Source organism: Staurois parvus, unplaced genomic scaffold (assembly GCF_062004578.1).
Source record: "Staurois parvus isolate SC_StPar_1 unplaced genomic scaffold, SC_StPar_1.0 ptg000675l, whole genome shotgun sequence".
Lineage (NCBI taxonomy): Eukaryota > Metazoa > Chordata > Amphibia > Anura > Ranidae > Staurois > Staurois parvus.
This window is the reverse complement of record NW_028318471.1, coordinates 205,664-226,377: the sequence shown is the minus strand read 5'-3', so window position 1 is coordinate 226,377 and position 20,714 is coordinate 205,664. Positions and strand designations below refer to the sequence as shown.

Sequence of the window (20,714 nt, the reverse complement as noted above, 5' to 3'; positions counted from 1 at the left end):
AGACACAGGGTAGAGTTAGGCATGGTAAGTCAGTAAAGAGAAAACAAGACTACAGAAAGTACTGGCAACTATTAATTTGTCTTCTACATGCCTTCACGGCACAGGGCTTTTTTAAGGGCTAAGTGTTAATTCTTATGCCTCCTACACACGATGAGAATATCGGACAAATGATTGTTCGTATTTTTTTTTTGTATGCAAGTCTCATATCAACAATGAATAGGTTACTAAAGTTACGGGAATTCTAGTAAGACGGAATACAACTTCGGAAGTGATGTAATGTATTGTAATGTATTCTTTCGTTTCTGACAATGCACGGTCTTGGTCTCTCAATTTGTTTCGTACAAATACTATACTAGTTACATGAAAATTGAAAATTTTATGAGAAACATTTTCCTGCTTGCCCCTTTGGATATTTTCCCATGAACTGTCATTATTGGCTCTCAGAAGCTGTTTACTAACGATCAGATTATTGGACGATCGCTCAGAATGCTTTTCTTTCCTCCAATATTCTCATGGTGTGTACCAGGCATTAGGGTCTCAGGTCAGTGGTGTATTTAGATTTTTTGCTGCCCTAGGCAACACAAATGTTTAGCGCCACCCCCCTCCCCCCAATGAGACAGTGAGAGAGTTCAATAAGTGCGTGTATGTATATATGATTCTTTCTCTCTCTTTCTCTCTATCTTCCCCCTCTCTCTCTCTCTCTCTCTTCCCTCCCTCTCTCTCCCATCTCTCTCTCTTTATCCCCCCCCCTTTCTCTCTCTCTTTTTTCTACCCCCCTCTCTCTCTCCCCACCTTCTCCCCCCTTCTCTCTCCCCCTCTCTCTCTCCCCCCCCTCTCTCTACCCTCTCTCTCAAATCGCATGGGACTGCACACACACAGAGTATGATTACCCCCCCCACCACCTCCTCCAAGGGCTGCTGATCTCCGGGCAGCAGGAAATGTGGGCAGTGGGTGGTAATCATACTGTGTGTGTGCAGTCCCATATACTCTGTCAGTGATCGTGTATCATTTGCTGGGTGGACGACAGGACAGAGAGCCCAGGGAACACAAAACTGCTCACCTCCTCCGGGCTCTTTCCTCTCCGCCACTTCTCTCCCTGCTCCAGGCGTTCCCCCTACTCCTGGTGCGGGTGGCGGAAGGAGCTCAGTGGAGAGGGGCCAAACAGGAGTACCAGGGCACCCCCTCCATCCGGCCAGGTCTGTCTCTTCCTCCAGCAGCAGAAAGCCGACGGGAGGGAAAGAGGGAGAAACCTCAAACCGGCTTTCAGCTGCTGGAGGGAGAGATATACAGTGCATCAATCTTCAACTTCTCTCCCTGTTCAGTCCGCCGCTGCTCAACAGGTCCCTTCTTCCGGGGGCGTTGCTGCCTCCCTAAAAATTGCCGCCCTAGGCAAACGCCTTGTTTGCCTCGCGGTAGGTACTCCCCTGTCTCAGGTTATATCTATTGCTAGGTCCATTTTAACAATGGCTGAGATAAACTATTAGCCATGCAGGGTGTGCATTGTTTTCATTGAGTTGTCTGACTCATAGATGAGCAGTGCAGAAGAAGCAGTAAAGCAAAGCCATTGTGTAGCACAGCAAAGGAGAAAGCAGATTCTTAGCATAGATTGTAAGCTCCAAGGAGCAGGGCCCTCCTATACCTCTTGTATTGAACTCTATTGTTGCTGTATTGTCTCCCGTTATATTGTAAAGCGCTGAGCAAACTGTTGGCGCTATATAAATCCTGTATAATAATAATAATATAATGACCAAATATGGCTGCCCCATGTACATATATAGTTAAAATTTATACATGAAAAAACAAGGTATTTAACAAATGTTGAAAACATTATATATATATATACAACAAAAACAATTAAATAACTAACACATTCCATTTAAGGTTTACTATCTTAAAACTGTTCCTAAAATTAAACCAGTGCTAATTGTTCTGTTTATTGTAAACGTATTTCCTCCTGCGATTCAATTGAAGTGCTTATTGCTGTTTTTTAGTGAGGAAAAGAGAGGAACCTAACTTCCAAGCTGCAGGCAATCACCATCATTAAATTTTGGGCATAGATCATTGGTCTCCAAACTTTTCCGTACAAGAACCATATTGTACATTTTTCAAATATCTGTCAGCCAAAAAAATCAGTTTAATAAACAAATGAATAAGTCTTCCCTTACTTCTAGGAGTACATAGTAGAGTCTTCCCTACATCAATGAGTGCCCAGCAGAGTCCCCTCTTATATTCAGAAGTGGTGAATATGGCCATGTGACCTTACAAGGTCAATGATGTCACCAGCATCCCCACCCCTATGTTACGCACTGGTGGCCTACTATCAAGTGACAGTTTCCCATGAGCTCAGGCCCAACTGACTTTAGCCCAAACCTTAGCTCATCTTTACTGTTGAGTGTTCTGCAGTTGTTAAAGTTAGAAGTTACACTGTATGGAGTTATGAATATTTTTCCTGCCGTGGACAGGCAATGATGGGTTCACTCCAGTGAGGAAGGGTGAGAATACATATTTGGTGTGACTTTCTAAAAGGGTCTTCTGTCTCAGATGCCTGCTTGGTGAGGTTGCCAGTGTAAGGATTTTTTGCCTCTAAGACATTTGCTTGCAGGAGGAAGCCATAATGAAGTATATGTGTTTGTTCTCTTGGGGGCCTGAACCTGGACCTAAAGTAAAAGAGTTTTGTTCTCTTAGGAGCCTGAACCTGGGCCTGAAGAAACTGACTGGTCTGTGGCAGAGGCCTAAAAAAGCCTAAAGTTGGGTTGCCTAAGAACCTAAATCTGGCCTGTGGTAGAGGCCAAAGAACCAGGAAGGTGGCTACCCATTGGAAACATTTTCTGAGGAGTCCACTGAGCAGTGTGGTGTCCGGGAGAGCTTGATATAAGCTGCTTCCAGAGGACCTTATATGGGAATTTCTGCTGTGAACTATTCTAGGTAGCTGTTATTGGGCTCATATTTAGAGTCAAATGGCTAATTTTGGGAGGCCGCTACTGAAATATTGGAGCCATGATTAACTATGCTGTTAGTAGAAGACTGATCCTATTAAGGCCTTTATCACTTTGATGTTCCTTGAAGGCTTCGGATATTATGCTGTTTTTTGGGTATTCTTTTAACCCTTAGCCCTCTTTCTACAAGTTGTAATAAGCAAATAAACTTTTAAAATCTAGAGTCACTGGAGCCTGTTTGTCCCTGAGGACGAGTTTTTTCTGTCCAAGCCAGGTAAATGTGCCGATATTAGGTCAGTAATGTCATGAGCATCTGCTGCCCTTTGTCTAGGTCAGCTGCAGGGTGGGGAATCTTCCGCCAACAACTCATTGGCCCAGCAAACAACTAATATCTTAGTTTGGTCGAGCTTGGATTGAACCCAAGCTCATCACTAATTGTCACCAATGGTGGGTCGGTGCAATGTTGGGTGCAGCCAGGGCCGGTATTTCCACTAGCAAACTAGGCAGCCACCTAGCATGCACTGCCACCTAGGGGCACCTGGGCGCAGCACAGGCTGGCATTCCCTTTGTGGGATGCCGCCACATCATGAATGATGCTCCAGCTGAGGGGAGGGGCGGCAGAGAGGTGGAGAGTATAGAGAAAGACAGAGAAGGATGCCCGGTGTCTGGGGCCAGTGTAGCAGCTGAGCTGCCACTCCTTCCAGTTTTCCTCTCAGACTCAGTCCCTTACTGCAAGCCGGCTGGTGGCTGCGTATTACTGTGGATTTCCAGCTCCAGCTGAGGGGAGGGGCGGCAGAGAGGTGGAGAGTATAGAGAAGGACAGAGAAGGATGCCCGGTGCCTGGGGCCAGTGTAGCAGCTGAGCTGCCACTCCTTCCAGTTTTCCTCTCAGACTCAGTCCGTTACTGCAAGCCGGCTGGTGGCTGCGGATTACTTCCCATTCATCAGCCGAGCTGCGCCTGCGGAGGAAGGTAATGTCTGACTTTGATGTGCTTTGTCTGTGTGAGTGTGACCCAGCCGGCCATCCATCACCTGCGCAATGTGTCAGTGAGTGGTGATATCATCATGATCCCAATGTCTGCTCTTCTAGGGCCTGCTGATCTGTGTTGGTGGGGTGTTGTGTCAGATCTGTCACTGTGTGGGATCGCTCATTTCACTTGTTCTCTCGGTGTGTGTTGACTGGGCTGCCTGCTGTCACAGCGTTTTATCTCCTCCCATTGCCTGGGGAATTCCAGCCTGGGATCTGTCAGAGTGTGGATCCATCATCCTCCACTCTCTGCAACTGTCACCCTGCCACTGCCAGCCAGATACAGTCCATCCGTGACACTGATATTGCCTTTAATATTGGTGCTGGTGGTATCTTATGGCACTTATTTTTGCAGATTAAAAGAAATTTAGCAGTTTCATGTTTTGTTGATTTAGTATTTTCTATCGTTTTTTAAAATGTTTTTTTTTTGGGGGGGGCGGGGGGCACAAGTAGCTGGTCTTGCCCAGGGTGCAAAATAGTCTAGCACTGGCCTGGGTGCAGCTACAGAGTGGACCAGGGTAGTGCTGTGTACATAGCCTCTCTTGATTTCAGTAAAGCATTTGATACAATTCCACATAATGATCAAATATAAAAGTTGTACAAGCTATGGGTGGTTCAGTGGATAAGCGATCAAGGATAGCTAACAGAATGTAGTTGTGAATGAGGTTCATTCGGTACAGAGAACAGTCATTAATGGCGTGCCACAAGGCTGTGTGCTTGCTTCAGTTCTGTTCTGTAACTAAAGGCTTTGTGTGTAAAGTTATTTCTTTTTGCTAATGGCTCGAAGGTGTGAAAAAGGGTTGATATCCCTGGAGGTGTCTGTAACATGAAACATGACTTAAACATGGTATGGAGTTGCCGGAAAATTAGCCTCTGAGACATCAAAGAATAATTAACACGTCTCCTCTGGCTATTTGTGAAATGGAAAATGAAGCCTATAGAGTTGTGAGGGAACAATGATGTTGTATACTATCTTTTCTGAAGCTGAACTCCAGCTACATATGCAATTTAACCACTTCAAGTCCGGACACTTTTACCCCCTTCCTGTACAGGGAAATTTTCAGCTTTCAGCGCTATCACACTTTGAATGACAATTGCGCGGTCATGCAACACTGTACCCATATGAATTTTTTACCATTTTTTTGAGACAGATAAAACTTTATTTTGGTGGTATTTATTCACCGCTGGGATTTTTATTTTTTTTGCTATATAAATGAAAAAGTCCAAAAATTTAGAAAAAAGTGTTTTTCTTATAAAATGTTGCAAATAAATATTTCATCATAAATCTTGGCCAAAATTTATTCTGTTATCTATTTAGTAAAAAAAAAAATACGCCAAATTAGTTTATAACCAAAAATTATAATTTTTAAACATTTTTTTACATTTTTATTTAATTTTTTATATTATTATTTGTTTTTTTTTTATTATTTTTTTTGCTATATAAATGAAAAAGTCCAAAAATTTAGAAAAAAGTGTTTTTCTTATAAAATGTTGCAAATAAATATTTCATCATAAATCTTGGCCAAAATTTATTCCGTTATCTTTTTAGTAAAAAAAAAATACGCCAAATTAGTTTATAACCAAAAATTATAATTTTTAAACATTTTTTTTTACATTTTTATTCAATCTTTTATATTATTTGTTTTTTTTTTATTATTTTTTTTGCTATATAAATGAAAAAGTCCAAAAATTTTGAAAAAAGTGTTTTTCTTATAAAATGTTGCAAATAAATAATATTTCATCATAAATCTTGGCCAAAATTTATTCAGTTTTTTTAGTAATAAAAAAAATAACCCAAATTAGTTTATAACCAAAAATTATCATTTTTAAACATGTTTTTTCTTAATTTTTTTCTATTATTATTATTATTTTTTTGCATACTGTCACCCTAGCAGTACAGTGTCACCATGGTGACACTGTACTACGTGTGGGGGGTGATGAAGATTTTTTTTTTTTTTTTTTTTTTAACAGTGATTGCTTTTACACTCATATAGGATGTAAAAGCAATCATTTCTTTCTCTCTGTCTGCATTCTTGCAGCCATTGAGAACTACTGTGTGAGCTGTGATTGGTCAGAGCTTGTCACATGGTACAAGGCTGTTGTGAATAGCCTTGTACCATGTGAGCTCTGTGATCATTCACAGATTTCACACGTAGTAAGCAATGATGTCGCATGTGATCACTGATTGGCCAATCAGTGATCACATGATCGGGACCTCGTACAGAGGTCCCGTCCGACGATCGCTGTTTCACTGTGTCCGGAGGACACAGCGGGCACCGGATCACGGTGCTGCGCGCGCACAACTAGAAATAGCGGGTGCCGTTTATGAACGGCAACCCGCCTCTGGAGTGCCACCGCCCTGCCGTTTAAAAACAGCAGGCGGACGGCAAGTGGTTAAGAGAGCACTGTCTCTTCTCAGCCCCTACTATGTGACTGGTCAGTGAAGGAGAAGCAGCAGACTGATAAGCTCATCCTGTCTCTCTCCTCCTATCAGCATGCACCTTGTACTGCAGCACATCTGACTCCTTGTGCTGCTTTTCTTTCCCCTCTCTGAGCTCTGCTGTACAAACTATACAGTAGATTGCAAAAGTAATTCAGTACATTCAGTTACTTATACAGCTTTCATTTTAAAAATAAAAAAATTGCAATTATGGCAGTGATTAATGATGCCCCGCTAAAAAGAAATCCACAGTGGATTTAATAAAAAAAAAAAATGCAATTATGGCAGTGATTAATGCCGCCCCACTGAAAAGCCAGTCAATTTTTGAGGACATTTGACAGGTGCCCTCTATTTAAACCCTCAAAATGCTGATTCATTGTGCCACAACCATGTGCACGTTGGATCAGGGTGGTTGTGGCTCAGCTCCACTCTCTTGAATGGGTCATCTTTGGTGGCGGTACTGCCAGTTGAATGCAACATGCTGTCTAATTTTTGCCATGAAGCAAAACATCACGGTCATGACGTGTACAGCCCTTACCAGATACATTTTTGTGTTTAGGTGGGCAGCAAGGGGGACGGCGTCTGTGGCTCAACCACCTGCTTTTACTGCCTAATGACAGTTCGTGTGAATGAGCCCTTAAAATGGTTGTACACCCTTAGATATTCCCAATGAAATGATTGGTCTCAGGTGATAAACGGAGATGAAACAAATCCTCCTACAAAAGTTGTACCTGTTTATCTATAGTAGTCTGTCCCCTACATTCATTCAAAGTGCAGAATTTACACAGGATTTCTCAGCTCTAAAAATCAGGGAAGCTGAAGTTACTCTCTGCAGATCTCAGTGAGGAGAGCTCTGAGAGCTGATTGGAGGGAAGAGACACACCCCCTCCACACAGGAACAGATCTGAGGCTGTCAATCACAGGCTCTACCCTTCCCTGTCACCATTTTTCTTCTGGTGTCAGGCAAACTCATCGGAAGTGATTCATGCTTATAGCAGAGGAAGGAGGCAGCAGACAAAAATTACACTAAGTACTCTGGACTGAAACAAGAACACAGTATATATATTCGTGTCTGAGGTTTACAACCACTTTAATGATATACCATAAATTAGAGAGCTACATAATGTGTGCCTTTTATATATGCCTGGAGGTATTTAGAAGGTATTTATGTACCATACTTAAAGTATAACTGAAGGTAAAACTTTTTTTTTTAGTTTTGGAGAGTGTGGAGAGCAATTAGGATCCATCTCAGGTCATTATTGCTGTCTGTGCCCCCTTAGGGACATTCACCCTCTCTATCTGTCCTATTTTCCATTATAACTCAAAATAAAAGAAAATCCCAAATTTTGGGTTGTCACCAGAACAGGAATAAAGGAGAAATCTTCCATTGGGGATGGCAAACAGGGATTCCCTCATTTTAGAGGGATTTCGTCTCACTTCCTTATTTGGCTATAGGACAGGAAGTGAAGGGAAGTTTCCCCAATGGTACACAGATGGCAAAAAAACTGAGAGGGGTAACAGGCCTACCTTATTCTGTCCAAAATGAAAAAAGTGTGCCTTTAGCTCCTTAAAAAAAAAAATGAGTGTCTTGAATTTTGCAGGCTGACACTTTTAGAGCCAGTTCACACTACCTATGTTCCAATTTATTTTTTTTTCTGCATCCAGAATGCACAGAAAGTAGGTTACATGGGTATCAATGACAAAGCTCACACCAGTGCTTGCAGTTCCAATGCGTTCTGGTTCCAGACAAAAAAATAGAACAGGCTGTATTTTTCTTGCACAGAACTGCACTGGAACGCATCAAAAACGCACCAGAACACACCGGACCCCAAATGATCAAAAAAGGAGGGGAAAAAGCACATACAGAAAAGCATCCGCACTGCGTTTTTCTGATGTGAACCGGCCCTAATAGAAGTCGGTCTGCATGCCTTCCCAGTGACTCTTCCACGCGTGTGCCGCTGTGTTTACACAGGGATGATGTTCCTGCCTTTCACGCGGTGAACGCACGGCCTCAACATCGTATGAAAACCAGGCGTGAATTGTCGTTCAGTCGCAGCACTGCCAGTTTCCTTGCACACAATAAATGGACCTTTTTGCTGGGAGAGTTACATAAACCAGAATGGGGTCCTGCGGACCACCTACAGTCTGTCACTTCTGGAGCCGCGGCGTGTCACCTCTCTTCCATCACCATAAATTTCCTGAACATTCCTGGGTGTCAAAATGACGCCTCACAGGAGCCCAATTGCTTTTCCTCTCTGTAGGCCGTCCAGTTACACAAACCAGGCAGGAGGCGAAGAGCTTCTGACAGGGTGCAATGAAAATACGGAAGCATTTATCTGATTGATACCAAAAAGACAGCAAACAGATATCTTCACATAAGGCATAGATTACATCAAATATATAGAGGTCTAAATATAAAAAAAATTACTGAATGTCTTTCATAATTCACACTGCTATCATGATTAATCCCTGTAATTTGTGTAATTTGTTTACTTCCTATGATCATCAGCTCCATCTACTGGCCATAATTTAGTATTTTCCTGAAATACCCCATTCAAGGAAATACTACATAATGGCCACTAGATGGAGTCGACGATTCTAAAAAGTTGGTTTGCAGAGGCGCAGCAATCATGCCATGTTTAAACCTAGGCAAAATTAGCATTTTTATTGCTTCTGCCTTTTCAAATTGCATCTACCTAAACTCCAGCGCATGATTGGACCAGAACAGCTGTCACCTATTGGTCCAACAGAAACTCTTAAAGAGACACTTTCACTTTAGCCATTCAAGGCAAAGTCACAGGGTCATGCATCCCCCAACTGCCCTCCAATACCTACATTACTTGCCTTCCTCCATTGCTTTTTCCTCCTCTGCAGCCAAGGGCAACATCCGGCAAATGCATGTATTGAGGAGCATGTGCCTACCTCCCATGTGACAGATCTAGCTCCTCAGTGGCTGGAGAGTCTTAATTGATCTTGGGAGAATATTTTTAAAGGATTAACTTCACCTTTAGTGCCCCAATCCAGTGATGTTACCTTCGAGGTGGTCCTGGGTGACTCCTCTTGATTCTGCACAGGCGCACTGCACCTCATTATGGGTAGTTGGACTCATGGCAGCCTGCAGTGGCCCCTCGGAGAATGGCTCACCAATAGGAATGAAAGGAGCCCATGCTCGAAAAAGAAGGGTTGGCTAGAACCAACGTCCCTAAAGGTTTACCTCTGTGATCAAGCCCCCCAGTGGGCAGGGCAAAATGGGTCAGGGGGCATGGCTGGAGCAGCAGCTGGGCCAACACCTCTATTCAACTGGGAAGGTCAATGCAACGTCCACCCTTCTTCATTTTCATTGCCTCTGAATCAATGCTAGGACTTCAGTTCTTGAGAACCAGTTGGGTTACTTCCAGGCATACAACTTTGAGCAGCACTACAAGTTGCATTAATCATTCCCTAAAAGTAAGGTTGTCCTTTAAATGCCAAAAGTATACAAACAATGCTTGCTTTGGCCATTCTTTGGCTACTGCGGGGCCCCAATCGTTACTGTTCCCCTCCTACATCACAGCACAGATTCCTCTTGGGTTGGTTTACTAAAGACCATTCACTTTTCAAGGGAAGTTGCTCTTTTGAGTGTGGTGAAGCTCTGCTGACTTCTGTCATTCAATCATGTCCTAGCCAAAATGCTGTTTTTTTTAGTTTCCTTGCACGTGATTGGGTATTCTTTGGAAATTTAAACTTCACCTTATTCATTAAGCTACGGGGGAAAATCCCTTGCAAAGTGTACAACCTTTAGTTATTCAACCCCATTTGTGTCTGTGCATTGGCCCAATCTTGGTTATTCATACTTAGGGGTTGGTAGACCACATGTGTTATCACACCTGCAATGTCATTGGGCAGGGGGATGTCAGCTGACAGGGCTAGGTCATGAAGTCTGGAAAAGTCAGGGCTCCAGTAATGCAGGCCATAGACGGGAGAAAAACAGCCGATTTTTCTTTTAAAAAACGAAAAATCGGTCGTTCAAGCGGCCGATGTTACCAGCAATGGTAAAAAAAAAAAAAAAAAAAAATCGGCCGATTTTCATCCCGTCTACAGCCGGCAAAAAGTGTCCCTGCAGAGAGCTCCGCTATTTCTTTGACATTTATAGCGGTTGCAACAATGTATCTATTTGTATCCATTTAGGATACAGATGTTTTTATTCGGAAACAAATAGATACAATGTTGCAACCGCTATAAATGTCAAGGAACTGTCAAAGAAATAGCGGAGCTCTCTGCAGGGACACTTTTTGCCGGACTGAAATTCCTCTTATTTTTCATCCTCTTCTTCTTCCTCTTCATCCTCTTCTTTTTCATCCTCTTCTTCATCCTCTTCTTCTTCCTCTTCATCCTCTTCTTTTTCATCCTCTTCTTCATCCTTTTCTTCTTCAAACTTTTATTCTTCTTCTTCATCCTCTTCATCATCCTCTTCTTCTTCATCCTCTTCTTCTTCTTCATCCTCTTCTTCATCATCATCATCTTCTTCTTCATCATCATCCTCTTCTTCTTCTTCATCATCCTCTTCTTCTTCTTCTTCTTCATCCTCTTATTCTTCTTCTTCTTCTTCATCCTCTTATTCTTCTTCATCCTCCTCTTATTCTTCTTCATCCTCCTCTTATTCTTCTTCTTCATCCTCCTCTTATTCTTCTTCTTCATCCTCCTCTTATTCTTCTTCATCCTCCTCTTATTCTTCTTCATCCTCCTCTTATTCTTCTTCTTCATCCTCTTATTCTTCTTCTTCATCCTCTTATTCTTCTTCTTCATCCTCTTATTCTTCTTCTTCATCCTCTTATTCTTCTTCTTCATCCTCTTATTCTTCTTCTAACTCTTATTCTTCTTCATCCTCTTATTCTTCTTCATCCTCTTATTCTTCTTCATCCTCTTATTCTTCTTCATCCTCTTATTCTTCTTCATCCTCTTATTCTTCTTCATCCTCTTATTCTTCATCCTCCTCTTCTTCTTCATCCTCCTCTTCTTCTTCTTCATCCTCCTCTTCTTCTTCATCCTCCTCTTCTTCTTCTTCATCCTCCTCTTCTTCTTCTTCATCCTCTTATTCATCTTCATCCTCTTATTCATCTTCATCCTCCTCTTCTTCATCTTCATCCTCCTCTTCTTCTAACTCTTATTCTTCTTCATCCTCTTATTCTTCTTCATCCTCCTCTTCTTCATCCTCCTCTTCTTCATCCTCCTCTTCTTCATCCTCCTCTTCTTCATCCTCCTCTTCTTCTTCTTCATCCTCCATCCTCTTCTTCTTCTTCATCCTCTTCTTCATCCTCTTCTTCATCCTCTTCTTCATCCTCTTCCTCTTCTTCTTTTTGTCTTCCTCTTGCAGGTCACTGCTCATGCGCAGATTTTTTTATCGGTAAAAAATCGGCCGATTTGCCCATCATTGCCGCGAAAATCGGCCGATAAAAAAAATCTGCCAAAATACCGAAAAACGGCCGAAAAAATAGCCCCCTAACGATCCGAAAATCGGCCGATTTTATTTTCGGCCGAAAAATCGGCCGATTTTCGACCCGTCTATGGCCTGCATAACAAAGTGAAACTGACACAGAAGCAGCTTTTTTCTGTATAATAAAAGGTAGCAGTGGGCATTGTGTGCTGTATGTCCTTAGGCAGGACTTTTATTTTGTTAGTTGCATTGTCCTTTATGGCCTACAACTGAGAGCATTTTGCTGCTGAATCCTTTTATAAACCTCTGTATTGCTGTCTATTATGTTGCAGGGTGGAGTCACTGATGACAAAAGTGATGATGGAAAGAACACTTGTACTCTGAGTTTCGGAGTGAACAGACCTACAATATCCTGTATTTTTGATTGTGAGTAAAACACGTTCTACAAAGTCTTATTGTCCTTCATGCTGGAACTTAACCACTTGACCTCCAGAAGATTTTTACTCCCTTCATGATCAGGACATTTTTTGCAGTTCAGCATTGCACTACTTTAACTGGTAATTGTGTGGTCATGCAATGCTGTACATAAACAAAATGTATATCTTTTTTTTTTAACATTTGATCACGATTGGGTTTTTTTATTTTTTATGATCTAAACAAAAAAAGACCCAATAAAAATAATCTAATTTCTTCATAAATTTTGGGCAAAAGGTATTCTGCTACATGTTTGGTAAAAATAAAATTCAAGTAAGTGTATATTAATTGGTTTTGCAGGAAAGTTATAGCGTCTACAAACTATGGTATAGAGACTGGAGATTTTATTTATTTATTTCTTCTTATACTAGTAATGGCAGCGACCAACGACTTATAGTGGGACTGTGATAGTACGGCGGGCTGTCTGACACTTTGTGAGAACTGACTAACTGCCACTGACATCTCCAATGACACTAATACAGTGATAAGTGATAATAATATACACTGTCACTGTACTAATGACAAGGTGGGAAGGTGCTTAACATCTAGGGGCAATAAAAGGGTTATTTGTGTGCCTAACAATGTGTTAAGTGTTTACTGTGTGCTGCTGATTTTACTAAGAGATGTGCTGGTTTTTATTCCCTGCTTTGCAGGTAGTGATAAGCCAAACACCCCCTGTTCAGTTCGCGCTCGAACATTTGACTGCAAACTTCGAACAGAGGGGACAATTCACTAAGCGGTATCTTACTGCATCTGAGTATGCGGTAAGATACCGCACAGCTACTAAAAACACTCTTTATTGTTTCAGCTGTCAGGATGGGGTCCCCCCAGCCATACCAAGCCCTTCAGGTCTGGTATAGAGTTTGAGGGGAACCCCCATGTGAAAATTTAAAACAAATGGCATTTAAAACAAATCCATACCAGACCCTTATCCTAGCATGTAGCCCGGCAGGTCAGGAAAGGGAGGGGGGGGGGGGGGGAACGAGCTAACAACCCCCCCTCTTGAACCACACTAGGCCATATGCCCTCAACATGGTGGGGGTGCTTTGGGCAGGGGGGACGAGGACCTCTTCCCCATAACCGTGGCTGGTGGTTGTGGGGGTCTGCGGGCAGGGGGCTCATGAGAATCTGGAAGCCCCCTTTAACAAGGGGGCCCCCAGATCTCCGCCCCCCTATGTGAATGAGTATGGGCTACAAGGTACCACTACCTATTCACAAAAAAAGTGTAGCGGAAAAATGACAGTAGATGGCCTTTGACAAGTCCTATATTTAAAATAAAAATTTAAAAAATGTCCCTCGAAATAGATCCAACATCAATTACAATGCCCACCCCCTTCCCGAAAAAAGAAGAAAAAACCCACTCCGCTCTCAACGCTGGGTCCCGACCGTCTGACAGTTGCGCCAGAATGGCAGTTCCAAAATAGTGTGGTGACATCACTAGGGGGCGGGGTCGCTCTCTTATGACATCATCATGTGCTGTGATTGGCCAAAGCATTGCACCTGACCTTTGGCCAGTCACAATGCATTGTGGAGCGTGGCGGGCGAACAGCCCGACAAACGCCCGCCCTTGCCATTTGTGTGTTCGCCAAACACACGTTCAACTCGAACATACAGCCCATCTTTATTTGCAGGGAAACAAAAACCGGCACATCGCCGCTGTCAGGACAGAGCTCTGCCATAAATCATTGGCCGGGACCCACTGATCGGTATGTGCTGTAATGAATGACAATGCATGTATAATCCCCTTCCACTGCCTTGTGAGGCTTTTGGTGGGTGGTCAAGGGGGAAGGGGGAGTGCAACCACCCATTGAGGCCTAAGATACACCGCACTCCGTTATTCTGATATGATTCCATTATAGAATGTAAGAATTACTTCCTTGATGGACTTCAAGTAAAATATATTTTACTTTAAGTACAAATTTCTTATTTTCTATCGCCCATTGAGGGACATGGGAAGATATTAGTTACTCAGACATTTGGGTTATACAGTGTTACCCCGTCATATAAGAGTTACTGTAAACCCCAAAAAAACAGATTGTAAGGTAATGTAGAATAATCCTGTTTTTCATCCTTATTAGTAAATTGTATTGTAAATGTAACCAATTAATAGTTTAGCATTATTCATGAAGATATCTTTTTTTTGTGTCATAGATGGAAACCGTTACCACCTGCGTTGTTACCTCTACCAAGCCCGTAACTTGATCCCAATGGATAAAGACAGCTTTTCTGGTGAGCTGCACCTTATCTAGCACAGTGGTTGTTGGTTAATCTACAGAACATTGTACAATCAGATTGTAATGTGTGTGGACAGCCTAATGCATGATAAAGTAGAATACCCCAAAACAGTGCCTGTGTATGCTTCTTATGATGGATTTTAACCACTTCCAGTCCAGACACTTTTACCCCCTTCCTGTCCAGGCCAAATTTTCAGCTTTAACGCTGTCACACTTTGAATGAAAATTGCGCGGTCATGCAACAATGTACCTATATGAATTTTTTAGCATTTTTTTTTGAGACAGATAAAGCTTTATTTCGGTGGTATTTATTCACCACTGGGAATTTATTTTTTTTTGCTATGTAAATTAAAAAGTCCAAAAATTTTGAAAAAAGTGTTTCTTATAAAATGTTGTAAATAAATAGTATTTCATCATAAATCTTGGCCAAAATTTATTTCATTTTTTTATTAATAAAAAAAAATAACCCAAATTAGTTTATAACCAAAAATTATAATTTTTAAACATTTTTTTTTCTTAATTTTTTTATATTATTTTTTATTTATTTTTTTTTGCATACTGTCACCCTAGCAGTACAGTGTCACCATGGTGACACTGTACTACTTGCGGGGGGGTGATGAAGATTTTTTTTTTTTTTACACGGATTGCTTTTACACCCATAAAGGATGTAAAAGCAATCATTTCTTCTCTCTAGCTGCATTCTTGCAGCCATTGAGAACTACTGAGTGAGCTGTGATTGGTCACAGCTTGTCACATGGTACAAGGCTGTTGTGAATAGCCTTGTACCATGTGACCTCTGTGATAATTCACAGATTTCACACGTAGTAAGCAATGATGTCACAAGTGACATCTTGCTTACTACTCTTCATGTGATCACTGATTCGCCAATTAGTGATCACATGATGGGGACCTCGTACAGAGGTCCCGTCCGACGATCGGTGTTTCACTGTGTCCGGAGCGAGCACAAGCAGGGTGCGGGGAGGCCGTTTATAAATGGCCACCTGACCCTGCACTGCCACCGTTTATATACAACGGCCGGACAGGAGGTGGTTAATAGCTATTCAGTGAAGTGCTGGAATAAATGTTTAGGGCATTATGTGTCCAGGAATGAATGATCCGAACGCAGACTTCATCCATTCTGGGCGATTGTCCCTCGGTGCGTGCTGCCCTGAATGTTAGTACCACTCTCCACTGTCCAGCCCCATCCAGTCACAGCAGCTTTAAGTCTCATAGAATTTGGGCTATACTACATTTGAATCTTCATATATCACAGAACAAGCATCCTGATCTGCCCAGGAGGTATGAGCAAACCTGCTTGGCTTTGATTTGATGAGGGTTTGTGCTGAAAGTCTACGGAGGGGTGAATCTTCTTAGTATCTTCTGGCCTTTTTTTTTTAGAGATAATAGTCAAATTATTGTTTAAAAAAAAAAAAAAAAAAAAAAGGAAGGAAGGGAGCTGAGCACTTTCTGCTTTCTGGGGAACATGCACCAATGACATTTAAAAAAAAACAAAAAACTATACAGTAGGGAGACATAGAGGGGTCTTTTCATTTGGCTTCCAGGGTGACATTGACAATATACAAATCCTTTACGTTACAGGTTTAAGGGATGCCTTAAATCTGTATGTGGTAATAACGTGGTTCTAAAGGCTGAAGTTTTTTTTTTTTTACCTTCTTGCATTCTATGCATGAAGGTAAAAAAAAAATCTGTATCCAGTGCCCCACCTCCAACACTTACTTGAGCCCATCCCGATCCAGTAATGTGCATGAGAGCGGCGGATCTCTCCTCTTTCTCCCTCCCACAGAGCTTACTGATAGTGCTGGTATCAATCATATCTTATGACAAAGGGGCGTGGCGGCGAGTCCCGATGTTTGTGTCTATGGACGGTACTAGTGCCCCCCTAGGAAGAGGCTTCCAATGGGGGCACCCACCGAAGAGGAGTCAGGAGAACCAGTAAGGGACCTGAGAAGAGGAGGATCGGGAGCTTCACAAACTGCCAGTCACATGGGACGGGCAGTTTGTGAAGCTCCTGAGAGGTAACAGAGACACAGTAGTCTGTGGCTGGATGATGGTAGCCCGCTTTGATCCAGTCATCCATCCACCGTATCCAGAGAGGGGAGCACCTGTACCCATCCATCCCTTAAAGGGACCTCTGGCCAGCTGGATCTTCTTACTCTTCTGAGGGCTCATAACAACACCACCCTGAAGGAGGATTATTTGCGTTCCAGACCAGACCCATATCTGTTAAGGAGACCTCCATTGATTCATACACTGCGTACTTAAATTACTCATCTGGTGAGTGCGTAATTTTTACCACACTATTTGGAGCACCGCCACTGGATTTGATTGTTATGCCACACCATTTTATTACACAGACTGTCATTTTTATTGAGGAAATTATTTATATTCATAGTGATTTTGTTATTTCCAACTTGGGACAGACTTTGCCAATACTCATTTTTAGCGCTGCACTTATTTATTATATGTCTATGACAAGGTTTTACATTTGCAAGAAAAAGTATGAACCCCTTGGGATTATGTGGAGTTTTGCATGAATTGGGCATAAAATGTGCCTTTATCTGGCCCTTAGGCACTATTCCTGCCACTGACTTATGCAACCATATTATTTTAGTTTTTTATTTTTACTTCCCTCCACCTAAAAGATTTCAGTTTGTTGTTCAACTGAGTTGTACAGTTTACAGGTTACATTAAAGGTGGAAAAAGTTCTGAAATGATTTATTTTTATCTCATTATTTTACATCACAGAAACCTGACATTTTAACAGGGGTGTGAAGACTTTTTATATCCACTGTATACTGTATGCAAACCATGCCATCCCGTAGCACCAAACAATTTTGGCCAGCACAGCGGCTTAACAGGTTAGCACTTCCACCTGGCAGCACTAGGGTTGTTGGTTCTAATCTCAACCACAGCACTACCTGCCTGGTGTTTGCATGTTCTCCATGTGCCTATGTGGGTTTCTTCCACTCCAAAGACACGCTGGTAAGTTAATCAGCTCCTGTCTAAATTGGCACTAATATACAGTTGCAAGAAAAAGTATGTGAACCCCTTGGGATTACGTGGAGTTTTGCATGAATTGGGCATAAAATGTGCTCTGAACGTCATCTAAGTCACAACAATAGAAGAACACAGTCTGCTGAACATAATACTACACAAACATTAGATGTTGCCATGGTTTAATTGCACATAACATGTAAACACAGAGCACATTTTATGCCCAATTCATGCAAAACTCCACAGAATCCCAAGGGGTTCACATACTTTTTCTTGCAACTGTATATTGGTTACCTTGAGTGTTTCAGCTGCTGAGCGCTCACTTTATTACTTTATTAATATTAATACATTTTTGTTATTTCTGTAAAAAAAAATACCTTTAGAAACACTATAAGGAACAGTACACTTTTCGTGGACGGCCTTAGTGACAGCATACTTGGCAACGCATGTTTGACTTTTGGAATTGACATTTTTTTTCCTTAAAGTGATACTAAAGTCTTGTATAAGTAGGTAATAGAGCGCTGGGAACATGTAAGTGAAGCAGCTAGCATAAAAGGTAACCTTGGGACCCAGATAGAAACATAGAAATAAAATATGCAGCGCTTTTAAAATTAAAATATGAACAAGCAGAAAATCAGAACATGAACAGCATAACTGCATGACAAACTCAGTCCATATTGCATGGTGCGATAAGGTGATAGGTGCAATTGTCCCAATAATCCATGTTCAGAGAAATTCGTGACTCTTGTGATCTCGTGATTTGTACAAAAAATGCACTAACCAGATAGCGCAATAAATGCGCATGGAGCAATTAAGACCCGCTCCTGGTGCTCTGGACTTGTAATATTAGGAGGATGTCATCTGCAGGTTTGGCCACCAGATGTCATCAATCCAGGTATATTGGTAAGTCATCCACCAGAGAGATCATCAGCGGGGGAGGGGGTGATCATACATCATTCCCAAACAGGCTTAACCTTCAAAAACGGGCTCCCATACAATAGATGAGACCCAGAGAAGCCTCTGATAGTGTAGTATGTCTTTAATAGGTAAAACTTACACCAAGTACAATTGAAGGAAAAAACTTACATCAAAGCAAAGTCTGGCCACCAGGGCGTCAGTCAGGATGGCCATCCTGACTGACGCCCTGGTGGCCAAACTTTGCTTTGATGTAAGTTTTTTCCTTCAATTGTACTTGGTGTAAGTTTTACCTATTAAAGACATACTACACTATCAGAGGCTTCTCTGGGTCTCATCTATTGTATGGGAGCCCGTTTTTGAAGGTTACGCCTGTTTGGGAATGATGTATGATCACCCCCTCCCCCGCTGATGATCTCTCTGGTGGATGACTTACCAATATACCTGGATTGATGACATCTGGTGGCCAAACCTGCAGATGACATCCTCCTAATATTACAAGTCCAGAGCACCAGGAGCGGGTCTTAATTGCTCCATGCGCATTTATTGCGCTATCTGGTTAGTGCATTTTTTGTACAAATCACGAGATCACAAGAGTCACGAATTTCTCTGAACATGGATTATTGGGACAATTGCACCTATCACCTTATCGCACCATGCAATATGGACTGAGTTTGTCATGCAGTTATGCTGTTCATGTTCTGATTTTCTGCTTGTTCATATTTTAATTTTAAAAGCGCTGCATATTTTATTTCTATGATACTAAAGTCTTGTTTTTTTTCTCAAAAATAACAAACATGTCATATGTACCTGCTCTGTGCAATGGTTTTGCACAGAGCAGCCCAGATCCTCCTCTTCTCGGGTCTCCCTGCCGGCGCTCCTGGCCCCTCCCTCCTGTCGGGTAACCCCCATAGCAAACAGCTTGCTATGGGGGCACCTGAGCAGGCACACTTCTGAGCTGCTGCTCAGCATGCCATTCACACACAGCGTCGCGGCTTGACCCCGCCCGTTCCCTCTCCTGTTTGGCTCACTGGCTGTGCATGAAGGTAAAATACCTTGGGACTTTAGAACCACTTTAATAAGTAGCTTAGCTTACATACATAAGCCGGAACACCTCTGTGAGGTGACGATTCATGTGATCACTCCTAGGGAGTGCGCACAGGCAGGGAAGCGGGAGGACGTTTATAAACGGCCACCCGCTCCTGCACTGCTCCCATCCCGCAGTTTATATACAGTTGCAAGAAAAAGTATGTGAACCCCTTGGGATTACGTGGAGTTTTGCATGAATTGGGCATAAAATGTGCTCTGAACGTCATCTAAGTCACAACAATAGAAGAATACAGTCTGCTGAACATAATACTACACAAACATTAGATGTTGCCATGGTTTAATTGCACATAACATGTAAACATTCACAGTGCAGGGAGGAACAAGTATGTGAACCTTTGGACTTAATAACTGGTTGACCCTCCTTTGGCAGCAATAACCTCAACCAAACGTTTCCTGTAGTTGCAGATCAGACCTGCACAACGATCTGGAGTCATTTTGGACCACTGCTCTTCACAAAACTGTTCAGCAGATTGTGTTCTTCTATTGTTGTGACTTAGATGACATTCAGAGCACATTTTATGCCCAATTCATGCAAAACTCCACGTAATCCCAAGAGGTTCACATACTTTTTCTTGCAACTGTACATGGACCAGACGGGAAGTAGTTAAGAATGAGCATCAAAGGTTCATTTTACATTTTTTGAGACCCTCAGTTGTGGGTTTGGCATTGTTCCCATGGCAAATTCAACAAAATAGGTTGCCTAATAATCTGGGGTGCCGCAAAAAAAAAAAAAAACAGCTTTGCTAAACAGTTTGGGTTTATCACTGACAGCCCTGTCCTAATTTTAGGCTTACTGAGGGGTAAGTATTGTCCATCCATTAATGCCCTCTGTTCTCTTCTTTTTTGATTCCAGACCCGTACGCCATTGTGTCCTTCCTCCATCAGAGCCAAAAGACAGTGGTGGGGAAAAACACTTTAAATCCAACCTGGGACCAGACGCTCATCTTCCATGAAATAGAAATATTTGGAGGTCCCGAGATGATAGCGGAATTTCCTCCCAGTATTGTGGTGGAGATATATGACCATGACACCTACGTGAGTACATGGAGAGCCAGCAGACTGACCTATTATTAGAAGCTGCTTTTCATGTGTTTTTTTTTTTTTAATTAATATGCCACAAACCTCCATCTTGTTATAGTGATTCCCATAGT

General features: G+C 42.1%; 1 protein-coding gene across 6 annotated transcripts in view; it reads left to right on the top strand.

Moving 5' to 3' along the window:
• DYSF (dysferlin) overlaps positions 1-20,714 on the top strand; it is a 396,353-nt gene that overhangs the window by 268,658 nt on the left and 106,981 nt on the right. For all 6 annotated transcript variants that reach the window (XM_089652230.1, XM_089652225.1, XM_089652229.1 and 3 more), the window contains 3 exons: positions 12,148-12,241; positions 14,441-14,518; positions 20,417-20,598. In XM_089652230.1, coding sequence (XP_089508356.1) covers positions 12,148-12,241; positions 14,441-14,518; positions 20,417-20,598 — 354 coding nt within the window. The remainder of the gene's footprint in view (positions 1-12,147; positions 12,242-14,440; positions 14,519-20,416; positions 20,599-20,714) is intronic.